Source organism: Melospiza melodia, chromosome 18 (genome assembly GCF_035770615.1).
Source record: "Melospiza melodia melodia isolate bMelMel2 chromosome 18, bMelMel2.pri, whole genome shotgun sequence".
NCBI classification, from domain to species: Eukaryota; Metazoa; Chordata; class Aves; order Passeriformes; family Passerellidae; genus Melospiza; species Melospiza melodia.
The window spans coordinates 537,465-557,143 of NC_086211.1; the positions used below are offsets into that span (position 1 = coordinate 537,465).

The window sequence follows — 19,679 nt, forward strand, 5'->3', positions numbered from 1 at the left end:
GCGGAGCCCTCACCAGCTGCCCACACCCCCTGGCACACACAATGGGCATGGCTCACCCTGGAACCAGACTGAGAGGAGAGCACTGCCCAAGGCAGGAGGGGGAGCAGGAACCCTGGGCCAGCTTGGGCACTGCCATCCCAGCTGCCAGACTGGGCCTGCTGTGCCACTCCGGCCTGGGCAACACGGACACGGCCTGCACCCATCCCACCTGGCTGGGCACCCCTCTCCAAAGCAGTCCCCTCCGGCCTGGGCAGTGTGGGCACAGCCTGCACCCGTCCCACCTGCCTGGGCACTCAGGGCACCCGGCCCTGGGGAAGTGGCTGGGCAGGGATTTGGGGTGTACCCGGTGTGCAGCAAGGGGCAGTGGAGGCCCTGGGGCAGTGGTGGTGGAGGGCAGGGTCTCTCCATCCCTCCCTGTCCTTGTCCCTGCCCCTGTGGGCAGCTGTGATGGAGGGCAGGGTCTCTCCATCCCTCCCTGTCCTTGTCCCTGCCCCTGTGGGCAGCTGTGATGGAGGGCAGGGTCTCTCCATCCCTCCCTGTCCTTGTCCCTGCCCCTGTGGGCAGCTGTGATGGAGGGCAGGGTCTCTCCATCCCTCCCTGTCCTTGTCCCTGCGCCTGTGGGCAGCTGTGATGGAGGGCAGGGCCTCTCCAGCCCTCCCTGTCCTTGTCCCTGTGCCTGTGGGCAGCTGTGATGGAGGGCAGGGCCTCTCCAGCCCTCCCTGTCCTTGTCCCTGCGCCTGTGGGCAGCTGTGATGGAGGGCAGGGTCTCTCCATCCCTCCCTGTCCTTGTCCCTGTGCCTGTGGGCAGCTGTGATGGAGGGCAGGGCCTCTCCAGCCCTCCCTGTCCTTGTCCCTGTGCCTGTGGGCAGCTGTGATGGAGGGCAGGGCCTCTCCAGCCCTCCCTGTCCTTGTCCCTGCGCCTGTGGGCAGCTGTGATGGAGGGCAGGGCCTCTCCAGCCCTCCCTGTCCTTGTCCCTGTGCCTGTGGGCAGCTGTGATGGAGGGCAGGGTCTCTCCATCCCTCCCTGTCCTTGTCCCTGCGCCTGTGGGCAGCTGTGATGGAGGGCAGGGTCTCTCCATCCCTCCCTGTCCTTGTCCCTGTGCCTGTGGGCAGCCGCGGGCCCGGTGCTGACCCGCAGCCATGCCTGCTCCCTGGCCTGGTTGTAACACAGCCGGGGGCATAAACAGGGAAACACACCTGGCCCCAGGGCTGTGGACGCAGTGTTCCTGCCTCTGTCCTCTGGAATCTTCAGCCAAGCCTCAGCATTTTCCTGTAACACTCTTGCACTGCCTTGTCCCTCCCAGTGGTGCACATCTATCTCAGTTTGCCTGGGTGGGAGCAGTACCCTGTCAGGACCTGAGCCCCCCTCACTGCTGGGTATGTGGCTGCCAGCCCCCCAGGACTGTGGTGGCACTGTGACCCCAGCAGCCTTGCCATTGGCAGTGTTTCCAAAGCTGTGAGACACAAACTACAGGAGGGGACACTGTGGGGAGGGTGACAAAAACCCAACCCAACCTGCAAAGCCCCAGCAACTGAGCCAGGCAGGCCCCATCCAGCACCAGGGGTGGGATGAGGGGTCACATCTCTCTCTTCCACTCATGTGCTTTGTCCAAATGTATTTCTAGGGATTAAAACCATGTGTTCCCTGTATTTATTCACCTGCCGCAGAGCACAGCGCCGTCCTGGCGGGATGTGATCACCCAGAACACAGCGGAGGTGGCAGCCGGCTCCAGCCGGGGTGAATCACCCTGTTGTCACAACCAGTGCCGTCCCTCTGGGTTTTAAGACCTTCTCACCCAAGTTTACATAATGAATCCTGAACGGTACAAGCTGTTCCCCTGGGTACACAGGGGTAATCACTCCTGGGTTTGCTATAAATCAGCTCTGGTCTTGTTATAAAATGTCATCAGTCACAAAATAGTTCACATTTGCCCCAGGACATGGGAGGGGACCATAAAGCACCAGCCCAGGGCACCTTTACATTGCTGCATCCTGCTGGAGCCACGCTGGCACTCCCGGCCTGTACCAGGGCAGCCTGGGGGCATCCAGAGGACCTGAGCTGCCACATCCCAGGATGCTGGAGTCACAGCAGGACGGATATTTTTTCCAGTAAACTCGTACAGCGGAAAAGGCAGATGAGTGCAATTAATGCCCTGTCACAATTAGCTATAGAGCTGGTCAGGGGAAACCCCACCAGTGACAAATGATCACAGTGCTGTGCCGAACCTGCCCAGTTGTCATCCGCAGTGCCCAGGTCACCGTGCTGAGGCTGAGCAAGCTGGGCCCCAGAGCGGTTTGCCCCATCCCTCTGTCCCTGTGGCCACAGCTGGGCTGGCAGGGCCATACGTGGTGGTGCCACAGCCCAGTGCCCGACCCTGGCACCGAGCAGCCCTCGCTGTGCCACGGGCCACCGAGCTGTGCCACGGGCCACCGAGCTGTGCCACCGGCCACCGAGCTGTGCCAGGCCAGCAGGAGCCCGGGGCCCCTTCCCTCCCTCTGCTGCGCCTTGTAAAACAAAACCAGTCTGGGTTTTACTGCCTGATCTTTGTAACGCAAACACAGGCCAGTTAACAGGTTTGACACGGGGCTCCAGGCACAGGGTGGTTGTGAGATGCTCACTGTCACTTCACAGGCTTTTACTGGTCACAACGAAATGACTCTGTTTCATTTAGCGACAGCGGTGTGTCTCTGGAAGTGCACACGAGTGATAAACCTGGCAATTACCGTGCTGGGTGAGCCTGGGCCGGGTGCACGGCTCCCTTGGCAGGGACAGGGACAGGGACAGGGGCAGGGACAGGGACAGGGACAGGGAAAGGGAATGGGGCAGGAGGGACAGGGAATGGGGCAGGAGCAGCCTCCGTGTGTGGGGACACAATGCCTGCCCCAGCGTTGGGTGGGTGACAGTGACAGGGACTGATGGGGACTGATAGGAACAATCACCTCTGCTCTTCATCTGTACATCCAGACCTAACAGCATCCAGCAAAATTCCGGCAGCCTTTGTACCAGCCACAGCCACCATCCAAACGTTTTCCTTCCATCAGACAAATTTAGGAGCAGCTGATGTTTTTGGAAGGTCGGGCAGATGGAGTCACTTTCAGGGCTGGTTTTCCCCGTGGATCTGGTGTCCCAGCTGTATTTAGCTGCTGTCAGCAGTGCATCATGCCAGCACCATACACCACTGGTGAAACAATGCCTGGGATGCAGGGGAGCTTCCTGTGGCGTTTCAGCTGTATTTTCAGCAGGAGGTTTTTGCTTATGAAATAAACTTCCTCATAAACAATTGAGAGATGATGGAAAGTCAAGCAGCTCAAGGTCATTTGGCCTTGCTGGCTGCGCAGCTGATGTTCCGAACCCCGGAACAAATGCCAGCCGCTCTATTTCCAGGGCTGGAGCTGCCAGAGCCAGTAACTGGCATTGTTCTCTGGGAGAGCAGTGCCCACAGCAGGGCAATTACTGTGACAGGGCAGAGGAACCCGGCAGGTCCTGGTCCATCCAACCTGTTCATTCCAGCTTCCCTTGGAGATACTTCTCAAACACAATCCCGCATTCCACTCCTGACATAATGGCATGAGCTATACTTGTGCCAGTTAAAAATAAAAATCCCTTTTGTTCCCAAATAACAGAACACGAGGACATTTGGGAAAGTCTGACCAAGTCCTGATTGAACAAGAATCTGCCATTACCTCTCCTAGCAAGAGGCAATCGCTCCCCTGTACAATGCTGTGCCCTCAGCAGTGATTTATGGTTCCAAGGAGGTTTGTACATGTTCACTGTTCTGTTGTGAGGAGCTGACGTCTGCCACTTCGCTCGAGATGCTCGGGATTTTACCCCCAAACGTGTTTGTACAGCAGTGTTGGGCTGAGGGATCCCAGCCCGTGGAACACACCGGGCTGGCCCTGGGTTAGGAGAATACAGAAAAGGGGGGATGTCTCTCCAGCCCCCCGAGAGATTAATTACGGGATCAACAGGAGTCAGCAAGTGCAAGACACATAATATTGAGATTAAGTCATGAAATCACAAAGCACATACTAATCACCGTGAAAATCGCCGGGAACAGCTGGGTTGGGAGGACCCTGGCCCCTCTGAGCTGCTGCCTCCCAGCCCTGAAACAAACAGAAATGCTGCTGCCATGTTTATTTCATTCTGTCATTTTATAGAAACATCGCTCATTTCTCCTGGAAAGAGATCGTCAAGGTCCAGATCAGTCCATTGGTGGCCCTGAGCTCTGCCCCCTCTGTTTGAAAATCAATGTCTTGTCTAGTCCACACTTGACAGGCTCAGGGTGCTCAAGCTCCTGCCAGCAGCAGGCAGGGGAGCAAACAGCTGTGAAGGGAGGCTTTTTACAGAAAAAAATAAATTAACATAGAACCAAAGAATCATTCAGGTTGGAAAAGCCCTCCAAGATCGTCGAGTCCAACCATTTCCCCAGCACTGCCAAGGCCACCATTAACCCTTGTCCCCAGGTGCCACATCCACATGGCTTTTAAATCCCTCCAGGGCTGGGGATTCCACTACTGTCCTAGGCAGCCTCTGCCAAGGAAAAAAGATTATAGGATCTTTCTAAAACAGCTTATAAAACTGTTTCAAAACACTAATGCACCTCACCTACATTTATTTACCCATGTCAAAAGCCTGGCACCGGGGACAGTTGGCACCAGGGAAGGTAAAGCAGTGAGGTGACAAAGGGGACAAGGGGGAATGGCTTCCCACTGCCAGAGGGCTGGGTTAGATGGGATATTGGAAAGAAATCCTTCCCCAGGAGGGGGGGAAGCCTGGCACAGGTGCCCAGAGCAGCTGTGGCTGCCCCTGGATCCCTGGCAGCGCCCCAGGCCAGGCTGGAGCACCCTGGGACAGTGAAGGTGTCCCTGCCATGGCAGGGGTGGCACTAGATGGGCTTTGAGGTCCCTTCCAACCCAATCCATGGCAGGATTCTGTTCCCAAGGTCCCTTCCTAAGCGAGTAACTCTGCGATTGTGCGAGGTCCGTGCCGCTGATCCCGGGCTGCGTTTGCCGGGAGCCGGAGCAGCAGAACCAGGCGCCGTTCCCGGGATGCGCTGGGAGGGATCAGAGCAGCGCTCCAGGGAACCGGGACCGGCGGGGAGCGCTGGCGGCGCGGGAGGGCGGGCCCGGCCGGGGCGGCGGGGCGGGCCGGGGCGGGCCGGGCGGCGCGGCCGGGGCCGGGGCCGGGGCCGGTGCCGGTGTCGGCGGGAGCGCGGCCGGAGCCGCACGGGCGGCAGGTACGGGGCACGGGGGGCGGGACAGGGCGTGCGGGGGGGGCTGCCGGTCCCTCCGGCCGAGAGCCTGCCCAGGGATGCCCCGGCATCTGTCAGCGCCCCGGGCCCCAGGGACCGGCTCGACGGGACCGGCCGTGGTGTCTGACACGGCTACACACCCGAGTCGCCCGGTCTCTGCCTGGTCTGGCAGCAGCGGGGCGGGTTTCGTGCTGGGCAGGGGTTTGGGGTGTACCCGGCGTGCAGCAAGGGGTAGTAGTTCGGATTTAGCCTTTGTTTACCCAGGGGTTTCCTTTAATCTCCCGATAAAAGAGAATGGGAGCAAACCGCATCTTGGTGGAGTAGTTCAGTGTTTGGTTTGGTACTGGAAATGTGCCGTCTCCCCCAGGATGGTGCTCCCAGTGGGGCAGAGTGTGCCCGCAGCATCCCAGGGGATGCAGTCCCTGGTGCTGGAGGTTTGCTCCTCTTGCTGTCCAGGATTCCTTGCCTAAGCAACCAAGTGAGCTCACAATGTGACCTTCCTGGCACATGAGGAGCACGGCTTGTGATTGTCCCGAGAGAGCGGGACATCGTGGGAGCCACAGGTTCGTGGATTGGGTTGAGTTGGAAGGGCCCTCCAAGTCCACCTCGTTTCACCCCCTGCCCTGGGCAGGGACACCTTCCACTACCTCAGGCTGCTCCAAGCCCTGCACTTCCCACCCCCAAGGGTAGGATTTCTTTCCAATATCCCTCCATCCCTGCCCTCTGGTAGTGGGAAGCTATTCCCCCTTGTTCCCCTTGTCCCTCCATCCCTGTCCCCAGTCCCTTTCCAGCTCTCCTGGAGCCCCTCCAGGCCCTGGCAGGGCTCTGAGCTCTCCCTGGAGCCTTCTCTTCTCCAGCCCCAGCAGCCCCAGCCCGGCTGCAGAGCAGAGGGAGCTCAGGCTAGGCAGGGCAGCGGGAGCAGAGTGCCTGGCACACACACAGAGTCGGGGCAGCGCTATCTGAGCTGCAGACTGTAAATACTCCTGAGTGCTGCACGCCTGCCCGTGGGCTGGAGCCCCGGAGGCGCCTGCGTGGGCTGGAGCCGTGGGCGGTGGAGCTGGCACTGTGTGCCCTGGCCACTGTCCCTGCACCAGCAGCACAGGGCATCTGCTGGGAGCTCTGACCCCACCTGGAGACAGGCTTCCATTGCTCACTGGCTCGTGGCTGCTCCACTTTTCCAACTGCCAACCTGTAAACTTGTGAGGTAATAAAAGAAATTCCTCTAATTTGCCAAAGTACCACTAGAGAGATGTCTCATTTAGGAAAACTAGGCTTTTCCCTCAGGGTTCAGGGGAGATGGCAGATGAGCAGCTGCTCATCAGAGAGGAGTGACTGGTGTGTCTCAGGAGAGAAAGTGCTGAGCAATCACAGTGTCATCGGGCTGGTAATGTCAGCGTGGTTTTGCTGCCCATATCTGACCCTGGAGCTTCCAGGAGTGGGGCAAGTTTTGCTCATTACTTTATTTCCTCCAAGTGGCAATTGCCCTAGGAAAACCCCAGAGGAGATTCAAGAGAGTCAACAGGATCATTTCGTAATGTGGGAGTGTGATGTCACTGTGAGGTGGAGGAGTTTCACCCAGGGTGATGCTGGGATGAGGCAGGGCTGGATCACCTGCTGGAGACAGGGAGGACACGTCCTCAGCACAGAGAAACCCCACTGGAACCGGGAGCAGGTTTCTCCTAGGATGGCTTTGGTCACCCCAGGGATGCAGGTGCTGCCAGGAGAGGGGCCTTGGCACCCTTGGCACACACGGGGGCTCACAGCCCTGGCTCAGCTCGGGTGACCCTGCTGTGACCAGGGCAGCCCAGAGCAGAGCAGGGATGTAACGCAGGGCTGGCTCCCACCTGCAAAGGGTTCAGGGCTGTGTCTATCGAGGGGGTGGCCCCTCTGTGCCCCCAGCCCTGCTCAACTCCTGCTCCATCACTGCTCCTCCTCCTCCCTCCAGAGGGGCTGTGGGAAGGGAACACAGTTGTCAGTGCACTGATGGAGAGTGGGTCCTTACACCCCTCATTTATCACCTCTCTGCTCAGGTGCAGCCTGCTGATGGGGCAGAGCAGGACCCACCCCAGACTGGCACCAAACCTGGCACCAACCCTGCCCTGAGCAGCTCTGGGCTGAGCTCTGAGCACTGTGCCAGGGAGGAGCCCCCAAAACAGGGCCTTGGGGCTCACCTGGGGCAGCTTCCAGCTGTCAGCAAGGAAGGAGCCTGTTTGGAAACACTGGAAATAAAGGTAAGAAGAAAACTGTTAAAATGAGAATATCCATCACAAAAAAAGTCATCCAGGCATGTTCAAATGCAGCTTTTGCTCCTTGCCATTTCTTTTATCCCATATGAAGAGGAATAACTTCTCCCAGTTATGAGTGACCCATAGGGACTGGCACACCAGTGGAGTCCCCCTGTGGCAGGAGCCAGTGGTTGGTGACAGCAGGGACAGCCGAGGGCACAGAGCTGGCCAGCAGCAGCCAGGCAGGGGCTGGAAACTGCAATCCACTCTAAATCTGTTACTGGATTTGTTAAAAGGCAGAAAGTGTTTCCTCGTCGGCCTCGCTGGGCTCCCCGATGTAGAGCAGCTCTGAGGACTGTAAAGCCAAGGCTGGGCTTGCTGTGCCCCAGGCAGGGCTGGCTCGCTCTGCAGGGCTGGGGCAGCACAGCCCGGGGCTCTCAGCCCACCACAGCCTGGGCAGCTCGGCACAGACCACGGTCACTGCCCCCCTCTGTGGCATCTGCCCAAAACCCAGCCAGGCTCTGGTGCAAGCCGTGCTCCCTCCACGAGCAGAGCACCCCCAGGCAAGGGCAGGAGCAGCCTCAGTGGCACAAGGGCATGGAGGATGAGATGGGGAGGTTGGGGGTCCGGGGGTCCAAGTCTCAGGATACGAGTTCCTTGGAGAACAAAAGCTTTTCTATAAGAGTACAGCCTGCCCTCAGGTCTTAGAGGAAGCAGCTGGGGTTTGTTCTTCCCCAAGTCCTCTCCCACAGAGGAGCACCTACATCTAACATCAGAGGTAACAGGCATGCAGTGAAAACCATCACCCCTCTTTGTGTCGTGCAGCGAGACTTCAAAATCTGTTGGGTTTATACTGTTATCAAACTCTCTGTGTGCTACTCAGGAGAACTGGCAGATCTGGCCAGCACATCAAGGAATCAGTATCGCCTTCTTTATTTTTGAAAAGTATGAAGAACCCACCTCCTTTCACTCCCCAGGGCCCGTGCGCACCTCTGCTGCCTTCTTTGCTCACCTGCAAGTAATGCTGTGTCACTGTCATTCCTGCCCTGCCGAGTGCTGCTCCTTGGTGAACTATTGCTGCATTATTCCGCCACTCTTCCTCCCGGGATGGGGCCTATTCCCAGCATTAATCTTTAACTCTGCTCTCCTGCAGCTTAAATCTGACAAACGTTCTGAGTCCCTGCCTCAGGTTCTTTTTGAAATCCTGCCTCGGGATGTTAAGATTTAGTAACACAGATTCTAACCTTAAAATAGCAGCACAAAATGTTCTGTTTACTCACAAAATGAATGCCAAGTATGCAGCATCCCTCACCACAGCAGAGGAGTGGGGGGGGCGTACTGATAATATCTGACAGACAAAGGAATTCGGTAGAAAAAAACAATCTGGTGTCCCTCCTCCAACGGGCAGCAGCCCTGGACAGCATTCCTGGTCCTGGGAAAGGTACTGCTGCTTCCAGCTCCTCTTTTCTGTCCCTCTGAAAGCTGGATATGCTCTAATACTTCCTACTTTAAAGAAAAATTGTCTCAGGCTCCATGTGGGGTTGATCCCTGAACGCTGTGAGCCTGAGCTCTACCCAAGCCAGCTCTGCGTGTACTGCTTGGTCCATCTAGTGTTGGCTGAGGCTGGGACAGCATTCCAGCTGTATCAGAGTGCACACAGCAGCACCTGGGCAGGCATTGCCACACTGCAGCGCCCTGGCCAGGCTCGGGACTCACCTGGCACAGCCACATCCCGCAGGTCACTCAGCTCCGGTGGGGCCAGCAAGAACCCAAAACATGACAAATCATTCGGCACCTGTGGAGCTGCTGATCCCAAAGCTCTCCTGTAGAGGAGGCTGGCTGCCATGCTGCTGCCATGGCATGACCCTGCAGAGCATTGAGTTTTTCCTGGGTTACAAACCACGGCCGTGCCATCGCAGTGGCCGCCCCACTCCTGCTGTGCTGCCCAAACCGGGCACCTGGTGTGGCACAGCCCCTGCTGCTCTCAGAGCTGCTCTGATGCCTTTTCTCCCGCTCGCAGGCAGCAGCATGAACCTGAAGAAGTACCTGGTGCGGGCGCTGCACCGCCTGCAGAAGGGCCCTGGCTACACCTACAAGGAGCTGCTGGTCTGGTACTGCGACAACACCAACACCCACGGCCCCAAGCGCATCATCAAGGAGGGGCCAAAGAAGAAATTAATCTGGTTCTTCCTAACGCTGCTCTTTGCATCCCTGGTCTTCTGGCAGTGGGGGATCCTCATCAACACCTACCTCTCCTACAATGTCACCTCATCCCTCTCCATTGGCTTTAAGACCATGAAGTTCCCCGCAGTCACCATCTGCAACGCCAACCCCTTCAAGTAAGTTTTTCTTCTCCCAGTTTCCCCATGTGTGCCCTAACCCCTCAGAAACATTGCCAGTGAGAGGTACTGAGGGCCCATTCCTGTCTGAGACATCACATTAGGAGCATCAATGGAGTCTCCAGGTGTGCCTTAAAACAAATAAAGAACAATATGGAGATGAATGGCTCAGGGCCAGAGGAGGGTTCACCTCCCTGCGAGTCATCCTGGGCTTCACAGAATCCCAGAACACTTTGGGTTGGGAAGGGACCTTCAAGTTCATCTCATTTTGCCCCCCGCCCTGGGCAGGGACGCCTTCCACTATCCCAGCCCTGTCCAGCCTGGCCTGGGACACTGCCAGGGATCCAGGGGCAGCCACAGCTGCTCTGGGCACCTGTGCCAGGGCCTCACCACCCTCATGGGGAAAAGTTTCTTCCTAACACAGTTTCTGTACCATATCGGTCAATCCAATGAAGGTTTTTATCTCCCTGCAAACTTTCCTCAGCTCATAAAAGAACCAAATTCAGCTCACCCTTCCCAGCCAGAATCAGTCTCTCCATCTTTCCCCACAATTTCTTTCCTTCCCCTTCCTCACTGTGAGCATTCTTCTCATTGCTCATACTCCAGTCACTGAGAGCTGGTTCTGCAGTCCTGTCTGCCATAGAGACAGAGAACTGAATTGTGATTTCAAAGGAGTCACTGATTTTCATTAGAGTTGCTTTAAATCTGTCGTCATTTTAAATCCATGCAATAGTGTAGCCCAAGGCAAGACGCTCCCGGCCAACACAAGAATTGCTTAGGGGTAGTTTTTCCTCCACTTGCTAGAGATGTTTTGTGTAAACTGCAGTGAATTACTGAACTAGAACCAACGTGGCCCAGCATTGGTGTGTTCAGCCCTGCGGCACTCCCTGTTTATCGTCCCACTGCTCTGCCCAGCTGCAGCCTGCTGGGACACCAGGGTGCGAGCTGGCCGTGCTCTGCAGGGCAGCTCCCCTTGTCCTGTACTAAATTCAGGCAGTTCTCTGAGGTGCCCAGGAGGGTCCGGGCTGGCCGTGCTCTGCATGGCAGCTCCCCTTGTCCTGCAGTAAGTTCAGTCAGCGCTCTGAGGTGCTCAGGAGTGTCCAAACCAGCAGTGTGGCAGGTGAGCTGCCTCGTGTCCCCATTCCCTGGCACTGCTGTCCCACTGTCTGTCCCGCAGGTACTCGGAGGTGAAGCCCCTGCTGAAGGAGCTGGACAGGCTCATCGACGCAGCCCTGGAGAGGATCCTGCAGCCCACACCAGGCAACAGCACTGAGAACACGTCCCTGCCACTCGACCTGGAGCTCTGGAACCAGATCCCCCTGGTCCTCATTGATGAGCACGACAAAGACAATCCCATCATCCTGGACATCTTTGAGACCAACCAGACTGCTGTGGACAATGAAAATGCCACAGACAGCAGAGCCAATGTGAGCAGTGACACTGCTGAGCGCCACCAGCTCTATGGGATCAATGGAACCATGGACAATGAAACCACTGAGGTGAACCAAACCACTGCTACACCTGCCCCGGCCAACACCACGTTGGAAGAGAAGAAGTACAAGCTGGCAGTGAAACTGGTGAGAGGAGAGGGGTCCCACAGTGGCAGCAGGCAGAGATGAGGGATGGGTGCCTTGGCAAGGATGCAGCAGGGAGATCTGTGTCCCCTCCCCACCAGCTGCCCGTGGCCATTCTGCCCTGGGCTCTGCTCTGGCTGTGCCAGGTCTGGGCACTGCCTGTGCCCAGACCCAGCCCTGGTGCGGGCTGAGCCCAGGACAGAGCCAGGGCAAGGGTGGTCCCTGCAGGCTCCCAGGCACCTTAACCCCTTCCTGGGGTCAGGCACCCAAAATGCCAGGGAGAGGCTGAGGCTGCTGTCCCATTCCTTTCCTGCTGCAGTCTGCAGAGGCACAAGGTGATCCTGGAACCCCTCACCCCTGCTCCCATGGAGGCTCCAAGGACCCTGCCTGGGCAGACCTCAGAGGCTGGGGAAACTGCAGCCTTAAAGAATTGGTCCAAAATTGACATTTTCTGTTAACTTGTGGGGTCACCCTGGGGATGATGTATGACCTGCCCAGCAGGGAAATGTCCCTGGCTGTAATGACAGCCAGCTCAGAGTGACAGCCAGCTGAGTGTGACAGCCAGCTCAGTGACAGCCGGCCTGTGGCCCCGTCAGGCTGAACCTCTCAGTCCCTGGGGCTGCAGGCAGGGCTGGCATGTGGGTGAGCAGGTGGGGAGGGGGTCCCCATGGCCCTGCTGTCCCCCAGGCTGAGGCTGCCTGCTCTGTGTCCCCAGTGCAGCCACCAGGGCTCTGAGAACTGCACGTACAGGAACTTCAGCAGCGCGGCGCAGGCGGTGACCGAGTGGTACATCCTGCAGTCCACCTCCATCCTCTCCAAGGTCCCGCTGCACGAGAGGATCAGGATGGGCTACCAGGCAGAGGACATGATCCTGGCCTGTCTCTATGGGGCTGAGCCCTGCAACTACAAGTAGGTGCACAGGAGCCCCCTGCTCCTTTCTGTCCCTGCAGGAACGAACAGCACGTGGGTTCCTTTCTCTTTTTAACATATATATCAGCTGCTAATGAGATTGCTGCTGATTCTCAGCTCTAACAACGCTTCCCAGTGTTGGGAAGCATAGCTGCTGAGCTGGGCCCACCTTCTGCTTTATGTCGCACCCCTTTAGTCCTCCCAAGAGTCACAGTTTTCTGTGTATGATTCTTCCAGGAATTTCACCCAAATCTACCACCCAGACCATGGTAACTGCTACATATTTAACTGGGGCATGGATGAAGAGGCTCTGAATTCTTCCAACCCCGGGGCTGAGTTTGGTAAGGGAGCTTTGAAATGGAGGAGGGGGCTGGAGTAGCAGATGTGAGGGCTCTGTCTCTTGGTACCCATTTCTGTCCCTCAGGACAGACTTATGATTCCTCTGTCACTGGAGCACTGCAAGAGGGAGCAGAGGCATTCCAGAAGGGGGTGAGCCCCAAAAGGAAAATGTGCCACACAGAAAAAAGTGACTACAGACATGTAGCAGAAGGGCATCCTCTGGGTATTTAAAATATCTGAGGCAACACATGACTGTTGCCTGCTACTGCAGTTCTGGGCATTCACCACCATAAGTGTTCCTCCCCAGGTCAGGCTGCCGTGGCAGCCAGACCCTGGCTCTTCCCAAGGAACAGGAGAAGGAAACAGACTCCCTTTTTTCCCCAAGCCTCACCTTCCCATGCAATTCCTGTTGTGTTTTGTCTGGTGTCCCAGGGCTGAAGCTGATTCTGGACATCAGCCAGCAGGACTACATTCCCTACCTGTCCTCTGCCGCTGGGGCCAGGCTCATGCTGCACCAGCAGAAGAGCTTTCCCTTCCTCAAGGACCAGGGCATCTACGCCATGGCTGGGACAGAAACCTCCATTGGAGTGCTGGTGGTATGTGTGGCATTCCTGGGGAGCAGATTGTCTGAGAATAATGTTATCTGATGGGAGCCAAACCAAGTTTGCTTTCAGTCTTGGCTGAACTGGCTCAAACCAAAGGAGGCAAGGTACACACCTGTCAGGGGCTGGAGCGCTTTATGGAGGATTTTATGTAACTGTCCTGGCAAAGTGCTTGATTGAGGCCGGGATTCTGGGCTCGGGTCACGGCTGTCTCTTTCTGCAGCGTGTCAGAAGGGGCTTTGGCAAACCCTGAGCAGCCTGGCCTGCCTGGATCCACCCAGGGAAGGGGCTGCAGCCTCCTCAGCTCTGCCAGCCCTGACTCTCATCTCTAGCAAAGCCAGTGGGGAGCACGGAATTACAGAGCTCTGGAAAATGGCACAGGGACCTGTGGAGAAGAGATAAGCACAGTCTGGTGTTTGGGTTTCTCTCCAGGACGAGCTGGAGAGGATGGGTTACCCCTACAGCGACTGCACCCTGAACGGCTCCGACGTCCCCGTCAAAAACCTCTACAGCCAGTACAACACCTCCTACTCCATCCAGGTAACGCACCTGTGCACCAAACGGCACTCTGCAGGAAAAGTCATCAAGGCACTTAGATCCTTGCCTATCATGTAGGGTATTGGGGAATCATAAAATCATAAAACCTTCCAAGATAATCAAATCCAAGTATCAACACAGCACCAGCACTGATAAACCATGTCCTCAAGTGCCACATCACATGATTTTTGAACACTTCCAGGGATGGTGACTTCACCACTGCCCTGGGCAGCCTGTTCAAATGCTTTACAACGTTTTCCATGAAAAATTTTTCCTCATATCTGATCTAAGCCCCACATGGCTCTGTAGAAAGAATCATTTAGGCTCTGGGAAACTTCTGCTGAGACAACGTCAGAGTGACACTTCTCAGGAGCCTGTGTTTTGTGCACACAAGTGATATTTACCCCTGAAAGGAGATGAGTACAAAGCAGAGAGTCTCCCTCTGAACATTCCTGCGATCTTTAACTTTTTTCTCTTTGGGGGAATCAAGTCATTTTTCACCCTGAAAATGCAGCTGGTTCGTGCAGGAAGGGAAACAGCCCTTTGCTTCTTCATCACTCTGAAAATTGGATGAGAAAGTTGAGTGTCAGTAAACCTTGCGTCTGTAGAAAATTAGAGGGCCAGCATTAAGCAGAGGTTAATTTGTAACAGGCTGTGCTGGAGAGAGGAGCAGCTCTTGAGGGTGCAAGGTGATAATAAGGGAAACACCCAAACCCTTTGGGGTGATTCACAGATGCACCCGGAGATCAGGAGGGCTTTGGGCTGGCAGTGGTTTTATATTTCTACCTTTATGTAATATAATAACAACTAGACCACTTTAGCCAGCTTTTGAAGATGCTTGTATAAGGTTTAAGCAAACACTCGAGAGGATTGCATTATTCCCTGGAAGTGCAAACGTGATGGAGTTCTGTGCGCACATAACGCCACTTCAGAGCCCTCTCAGCAAAACCAGGCTCTCCCAGCACTGCCTGGCTGCTCTGCACTCTGTGGGCCTTTCCTATCACTCAGAAATTCTCTGCTTGTCCTGCCCACAACTGTTAAATTGAATTATCTTCTCACAGACTTTGCTATTGCTTTGTGCTGCCTCGTGCAGAATCCCACTCCAAGCTCGGGTGATGAACTTCACGCCTCACCAAGCTAATGGCAGTGCAGCAGCTGGAGCTGCAGCCACAATCCTCCCCAGAAGAGCAGCACCGACACAGAGATCATTCGTCTGCTCTTTATGTTGAAGGATTTGGAAATTCATGGCCTTAAAATGTAAAACCAGCCCTTTGTCAGTGTTGTGTAAAGCCTGGAGAGCACAGCCCTGTCTGTGGTGGAAGAGAACATTTGTATTCCCTTTTGGAAGCGTGAATGTTACCTCTGTGAAGCCCTGAAATGATTGAGAAATGAGCAGTTTCCTGTGTGAGTGGGAGCGGGTGCTGAGCTCCCTGCGTTGCCCACGAGGGCTCACGAGTGGCCAAAGAGCTCCAGTGCCCAGCGAGGCCGGCAGGGCTCTGGGCAGAGGCTCTGGCAGCCCCAGATCACCCGTGCAGGGCAGGACAGGAGTTCCTGGGGCACAGGGGCTCGGGGGCCGCTGCCATCCCAGCAGGGCACGGCTCCCCAGGGCTCAGCCCAGCTCTGAGCATCCCCTTCCCTGCCAGGCCTGCCTGCGCTCCTGCTTCCAGAACCACATGGTGGAGATCTGTGGCTGTGGGCACTACATGTTCCCTCTGCCTGAAGGGGTCAGTTACTGCAATAACCAGGACAACCCAGGCTGGGGTAAGAGCTGCTGGGGGTTTCAGGGGCTGGGTCTGCTGCTGTCCCTGCAGCTCCTGCACGGCTGCTCCCTGTGGGACGTGGCCACCTGGGCCAGTGCTGGGAGAAGGGGCTGCGTTTGGTCCTGGCTGGGGGAGCCCTTGGGCACCAAAGAGAGAGAACACAGGATATCACTCCAGGCCTCTGCGCCCAAAAATTTTGGGTCCCCTGGCAGGGGCCATGGAGGATCCAGTGCTCCCCTGGGGTAGCACGGGTCTGTGCTGGCAGAGGCCAGGGCTGTGCCAAAAATACCAATCCTGGGCAAGCTGGTTCTGTGAGAACTGTCTTCAGAAACTGACAGTTTATTTTTAATTTATTAGTAAATTGCCTGAATGTTTTGCTCAAGCTTCTCAAGGAAAGGAAAGATGGCAAATCTGTATTGCGTGGTCATACCTAATATTTATTTTGATAAATGGAACTGATATACCTGAGTAACTGGGTCCTTATCTAAAGAAACTTTAATTTTGTTTTCACCAAACAGCATATTGCTATTCCTCACTGAGGTCCAGCATAAAACAGCGTCAGATCTGCATTGACTCCTGCAAAGAAACATGCAAGTGAGTACCTGAGCCTGATCTGGTTGCTGTGGAGGTGGAGGATCCTTCACTTTGACTCCCATCGGTCCTGACTGTCCTGAAAGGGCAGCAAACCCTGCAGGGCTGGTTTGCTGTGGGAGAACTGAAGTTCCAGGGACTTCAGAGGAGGGGAAATCTGCACACTAACACTCTCCCTCTCCACTCCAGTGACACCCAGTACAAAATGACCATCTCCATGGCGGACTGGCCATCAGAAGCCTCTGAGGTAACCCCCATTCCTTGGCTTGTGACAGACTCTGGTGGCTCCTGTCCCCAGGCACGGGCACTGGCTGTTGTCAGAGCTTTGCTGAAGTCCACGTTTCCCACATGCAGAGCAGACCAGCACCAGGGTATGAGGCAGGGGGGGACCCCAGGGTGGCTCCTCCCTGCTGGGCTCTGCCCTAGTGCCAGCCCAAGGCTGAGCCCACCTTCCCCACCCACACAGGACAGGGAAGGACACCCCCTGCCCTGCTGAGGCAGAGCTGCCCTGCTCAGCCCCACGGTGTCCCCCTCCAGCTGCACAGGGTGCCAGGGCTGCCTGGCACGGGGCACCGCACCCGCAGGGCTTGTTCTCTTCAAGAGCACAGGGTGTCTCTACTCTTTGTGAACAGATTTTGTTTCCCTAGGACTGGATTTTCCATATTCTGTCTTATGAAAGGGATATGTCAACAAATGTGACTCTGGACAGGTGAGTGAAAGGAACAACCACTTTATCTTCTCTGCTGAGCCTGTTAACATCAGCCTGACACGAGCCCTGGCTCCGGGCCAGCGCGCGGGTGCGAATGGCAGCGAGGACGAGGTTTGCAGCGTTCGCCTGGGACACACAAAAGGCAGATCCAAAAGGCACTTCGTGCATGTCCTCTGCTCTCCAGAGCTGCAGACTGGGCTAGTCAAACTCAAACGTGCAGCAAAGTAAAATCAGCCTTGAGGACAGTTCCAATGTCATTACGTTTGTCACTCCATACTGATGTCTTGGTGTCTCTCTGTCCCACGGTCAGGCTGGAGCAGAGGTGCAGGGCATTGACAGCCAGCTCCTCACTGAGGTGGGTTTTGTTCTTTGCAGGAATGGAATCATCAAGCTGAACATTTACTTCCAGGAGTACAACTACCGCACCATCTCGGAGTCAGCTGCCACCACGGTGAGTGCCCATCCCAGCCCTTCTGGCAGGGCAGGCACAGGAGCCAGCAGCTGGGACGGGCAGGGCTCAGTGCCCTGGGGGACAGCCTGTCACGTCCCTCGAGGCTGCTTCTTGGCACACCTGCTGAAATGAAGTGGGTGAAGCCACCTCTGCCTGGTGGCTCACACCCCTCAATTCCTTCCCCCACTCCATCTCCCGTCCCTGTCCCAGCCCTGCAGGGCAACACCAGCACAGGAGAAGCCCCAGCGGGCAGGTCCCAGGTGCAGGGGCATCACCCCCATCAGCACTGGCACACGGGTGATGGATCGGGCTGGGGCACATCTGGGGGGCTCACTCTGCTCTCTTCCCACAGATCGTTTGGCTGCTGTCGAGCCTGGGAGGCCAGTTTGGGTTCTGGATGGGGGGCTCGGTGCTGTGCCTCATTGAGTTTGGGGAGATCATCATCGACTCGCTGTGGATCACCGTCATCAACGTCATCAGCTGGTGCAAGGGCCTGAAGCAGCGGCGGGCGCGGGCGCGGTACCCAGACGCGCCGCCCACGGTGTCGGGGCTGGTGGAGGCTCACACCAACCTGGGCTTCCAGCACGAGCTCGTGGGGGCCCCGGCGCTGCCCCCCGAGCCCGGCACGCCCCCGCCCAACTACGACTCCCTGCGGGTGCAGCCCCTGGACACGCTGGGCCCCGACAGCGATGCGGACACCGAGTGACCGCGGGGTCCGTCAGCCCGGCCGCGCGCTGGGCAGCTGTCTGTCCACAGCCAGAGGGAATGAAAAGCCCAGGCTGTCCTCTCCTATGACTGATCGCTGGCAGGAAGCTCTGCCTAATAAACCCTGCAATAAACCTCGCAGAGTCAGGCTTTGGCTTTAGCGTGTAGGGCTTGTGTACATCAGTGTTGCTGTAAAATCGTGTCACTGTTTCTCATCACCAGGTGGGTGGGAAGCAATTCCAGTGAGCAGAGCAGGGTGGTGGCAGGGAGAGGACAGGATGTCCTCACAGTGGATGCAAGACCCTGGCCTGGTAGATCACAGCACCCTAGAAGAGATTGTGTTGGAAGGGACCTTAAAGACTGTCTCATCCTACCCCCTTCTCCAGCGCTCTTGGCTGCACGGATGTGGCACAGCTGTGCCATACCATGGAGCAGAGCCTTGGGATGGGACCAAAGCTACTTCTGACCTCTGAGGCTGCAGAATTTCCATTCCCAAACAACTGTGATGGAAACTGAACTCTCCCTTCACTGCTGGAGCCCCTGGGTGCCCTGTTGTGCTGCTGCCCAGGGTTTGTAGCACTCACGGTGCAGGTGGGCACAGCTGATGGTGTGCCAAGAACACGACTCCACAGAGACTCGGCTGGGAAGAGGCACCAGCCTGTTTAATTATCATTCTTGCAATAATAAAAAGTTGATTTAGAAGTTGCCTTTAGCTTCCCTGCTGGCAGTGGGGTAGTGCAGTGCTGGGTTGATGGCAGTGGCTTGCAAGGAGGAGAACACAGGGTGCTCCCCCTGACACGGGGGCAGCCGGGGCCTTTGGCGGTGCCTGTGGGGCTGAGCTTAGTGGGGCAGGAGCTCACCTGTCCCTGGCTGGCTATGGGCCCCAGGAACTTTCCCAGGAACCCATCACAGCCCTCGGGGCCTGGCCTGGCTGAAGTACCTCTGCAGAAGTTCAAGAGGAAGCACAATCCTGTGGTTAAAGCCCATACCAGAACACGCTGTTCTGGGCACGGCGCCCAGCATGGTACAGCTGCAGAGAGGGGGCTCCAGGATCCCTCTGCACAGCCAGAGCCCCAGCACAGGGTGCTCTGCTGCAGGATGTGGGGCAGAGCGTGCCCAGGGCCCCTCCAGCCCCTCGGCAGCACTGGAAATGGTGGGGACAGGGGCTGATGAGCACCAGCAGCAGGACAGAGGAACTGGGGACAATCTGACAGCTGAGGTGCCACCAGCACAGCTGACTCTGCCCCACACGACGGAGTTCTGTTCAAAATTCACTGAATCGCGGTTCAGGGAGTACCTCCTTCACATGTCCACACTCTGCCCCAGCCCTTTCTCCCCCAGCTGGTTCTCGTTTGAAGGAAGAAGGACCAACAGCCCCCAAACACTGCTCTTTACAGAACTACCCCACCTAGGCAGAGCCTGAGCCCAGCAAGCCCCTAAACCCACCAGAGTGCCAACAGGGCACATGACAGCAAAAACATCTGTAAAGGCAGAGGAATGCAGCCCTTACAAGCTGTCCTAGACTTCTCCTGTCTCCTGAAAGGACCATTTCCATCTCCGGGCACCACAAACACACAAGCACAGCCTCCTTTCCCACAGGAGAGCCTTGTAGAGTGATGGCACTTGATCCCATACCACAGCTGAATGGGAAACAAGGCCCTGACACCCTCTCCTCCTGAATCAGTG

General features: G+C 56.7%; 1 protein-coding gene across 2 annotated transcripts; it reads left to right on the forward strand.

Annotated features, from left to right (window-relative positions):
* Positions 1–5,193: 5,193 nt before the first annotated feature.
* On the forward strand, positions 5,194–18,131 carry SCNN1B (sodium channel epithelial 1 subunit beta). Of its 2 annotated transcripts, none has more exons than XM_063171507.1 (13): positions 5,194–5,237; positions 9,498–9,816; positions 10,994–11,393; positions 12,106–12,299; positions 12,537–12,640; positions 13,071–13,234; positions 13,673–13,780; positions 15,421–15,538; positions 16,056–16,131; positions 16,318–16,375; positions 16,776–16,837; positions 17,213–17,288; positions 17,641–18,131. In XM_063171507.1, exons 2-13 carry the CDS (start codon positions 9,506–9,508, stop codon positions 17,992–17,994), a joined length of 2,025 nt encoding a protein of 674 aa, XP_063027577.1. In that variant the 5' UTR covers positions 5,194–5,237; positions 9,498–9,505; the 3' UTR covers positions 17,995–18,131. The 2 variants fall into 2 exon arrangements, with proteins under 2 accessions (XP_063027577.1, XP_063027576.1); XM_063171506.1 differs by lacking the exon at positions 5,194–5,237 and adding an exon at positions 7,283–7,483.
* The last annotated feature ends 1,548 nt before the right edge of the window (positions 18,132–19,679 follow it).

What these genes read in the sequence shown, in the direction of transcription:
- SCNN1B (XM_063171507.1), top strand. Translation starts at nt 9,506, where the DNA reads ATGAACCTGAAGAAGTACCTGGTGCGGGCGCTGCACCGCCTGCAGAAG. An exon ending in GCTGAGCCCTGCAACTACAA is followed by an intron (nt 12,300 to 12,536) that starts GTAGGTGCACAG and finishes TGATTCTTCCAG; the next exon opens with GAATTTCACCCAAATCTACC. An exon ending in CAACCCCGGGGCTGAGTTTG is followed by an intron (nt 12,641 to 13,070) that starts GTAAGGGAGCTT and finishes CTGGTGTCCCAG; the next exon opens with GGCTGAAGCTGATTCTGGAC.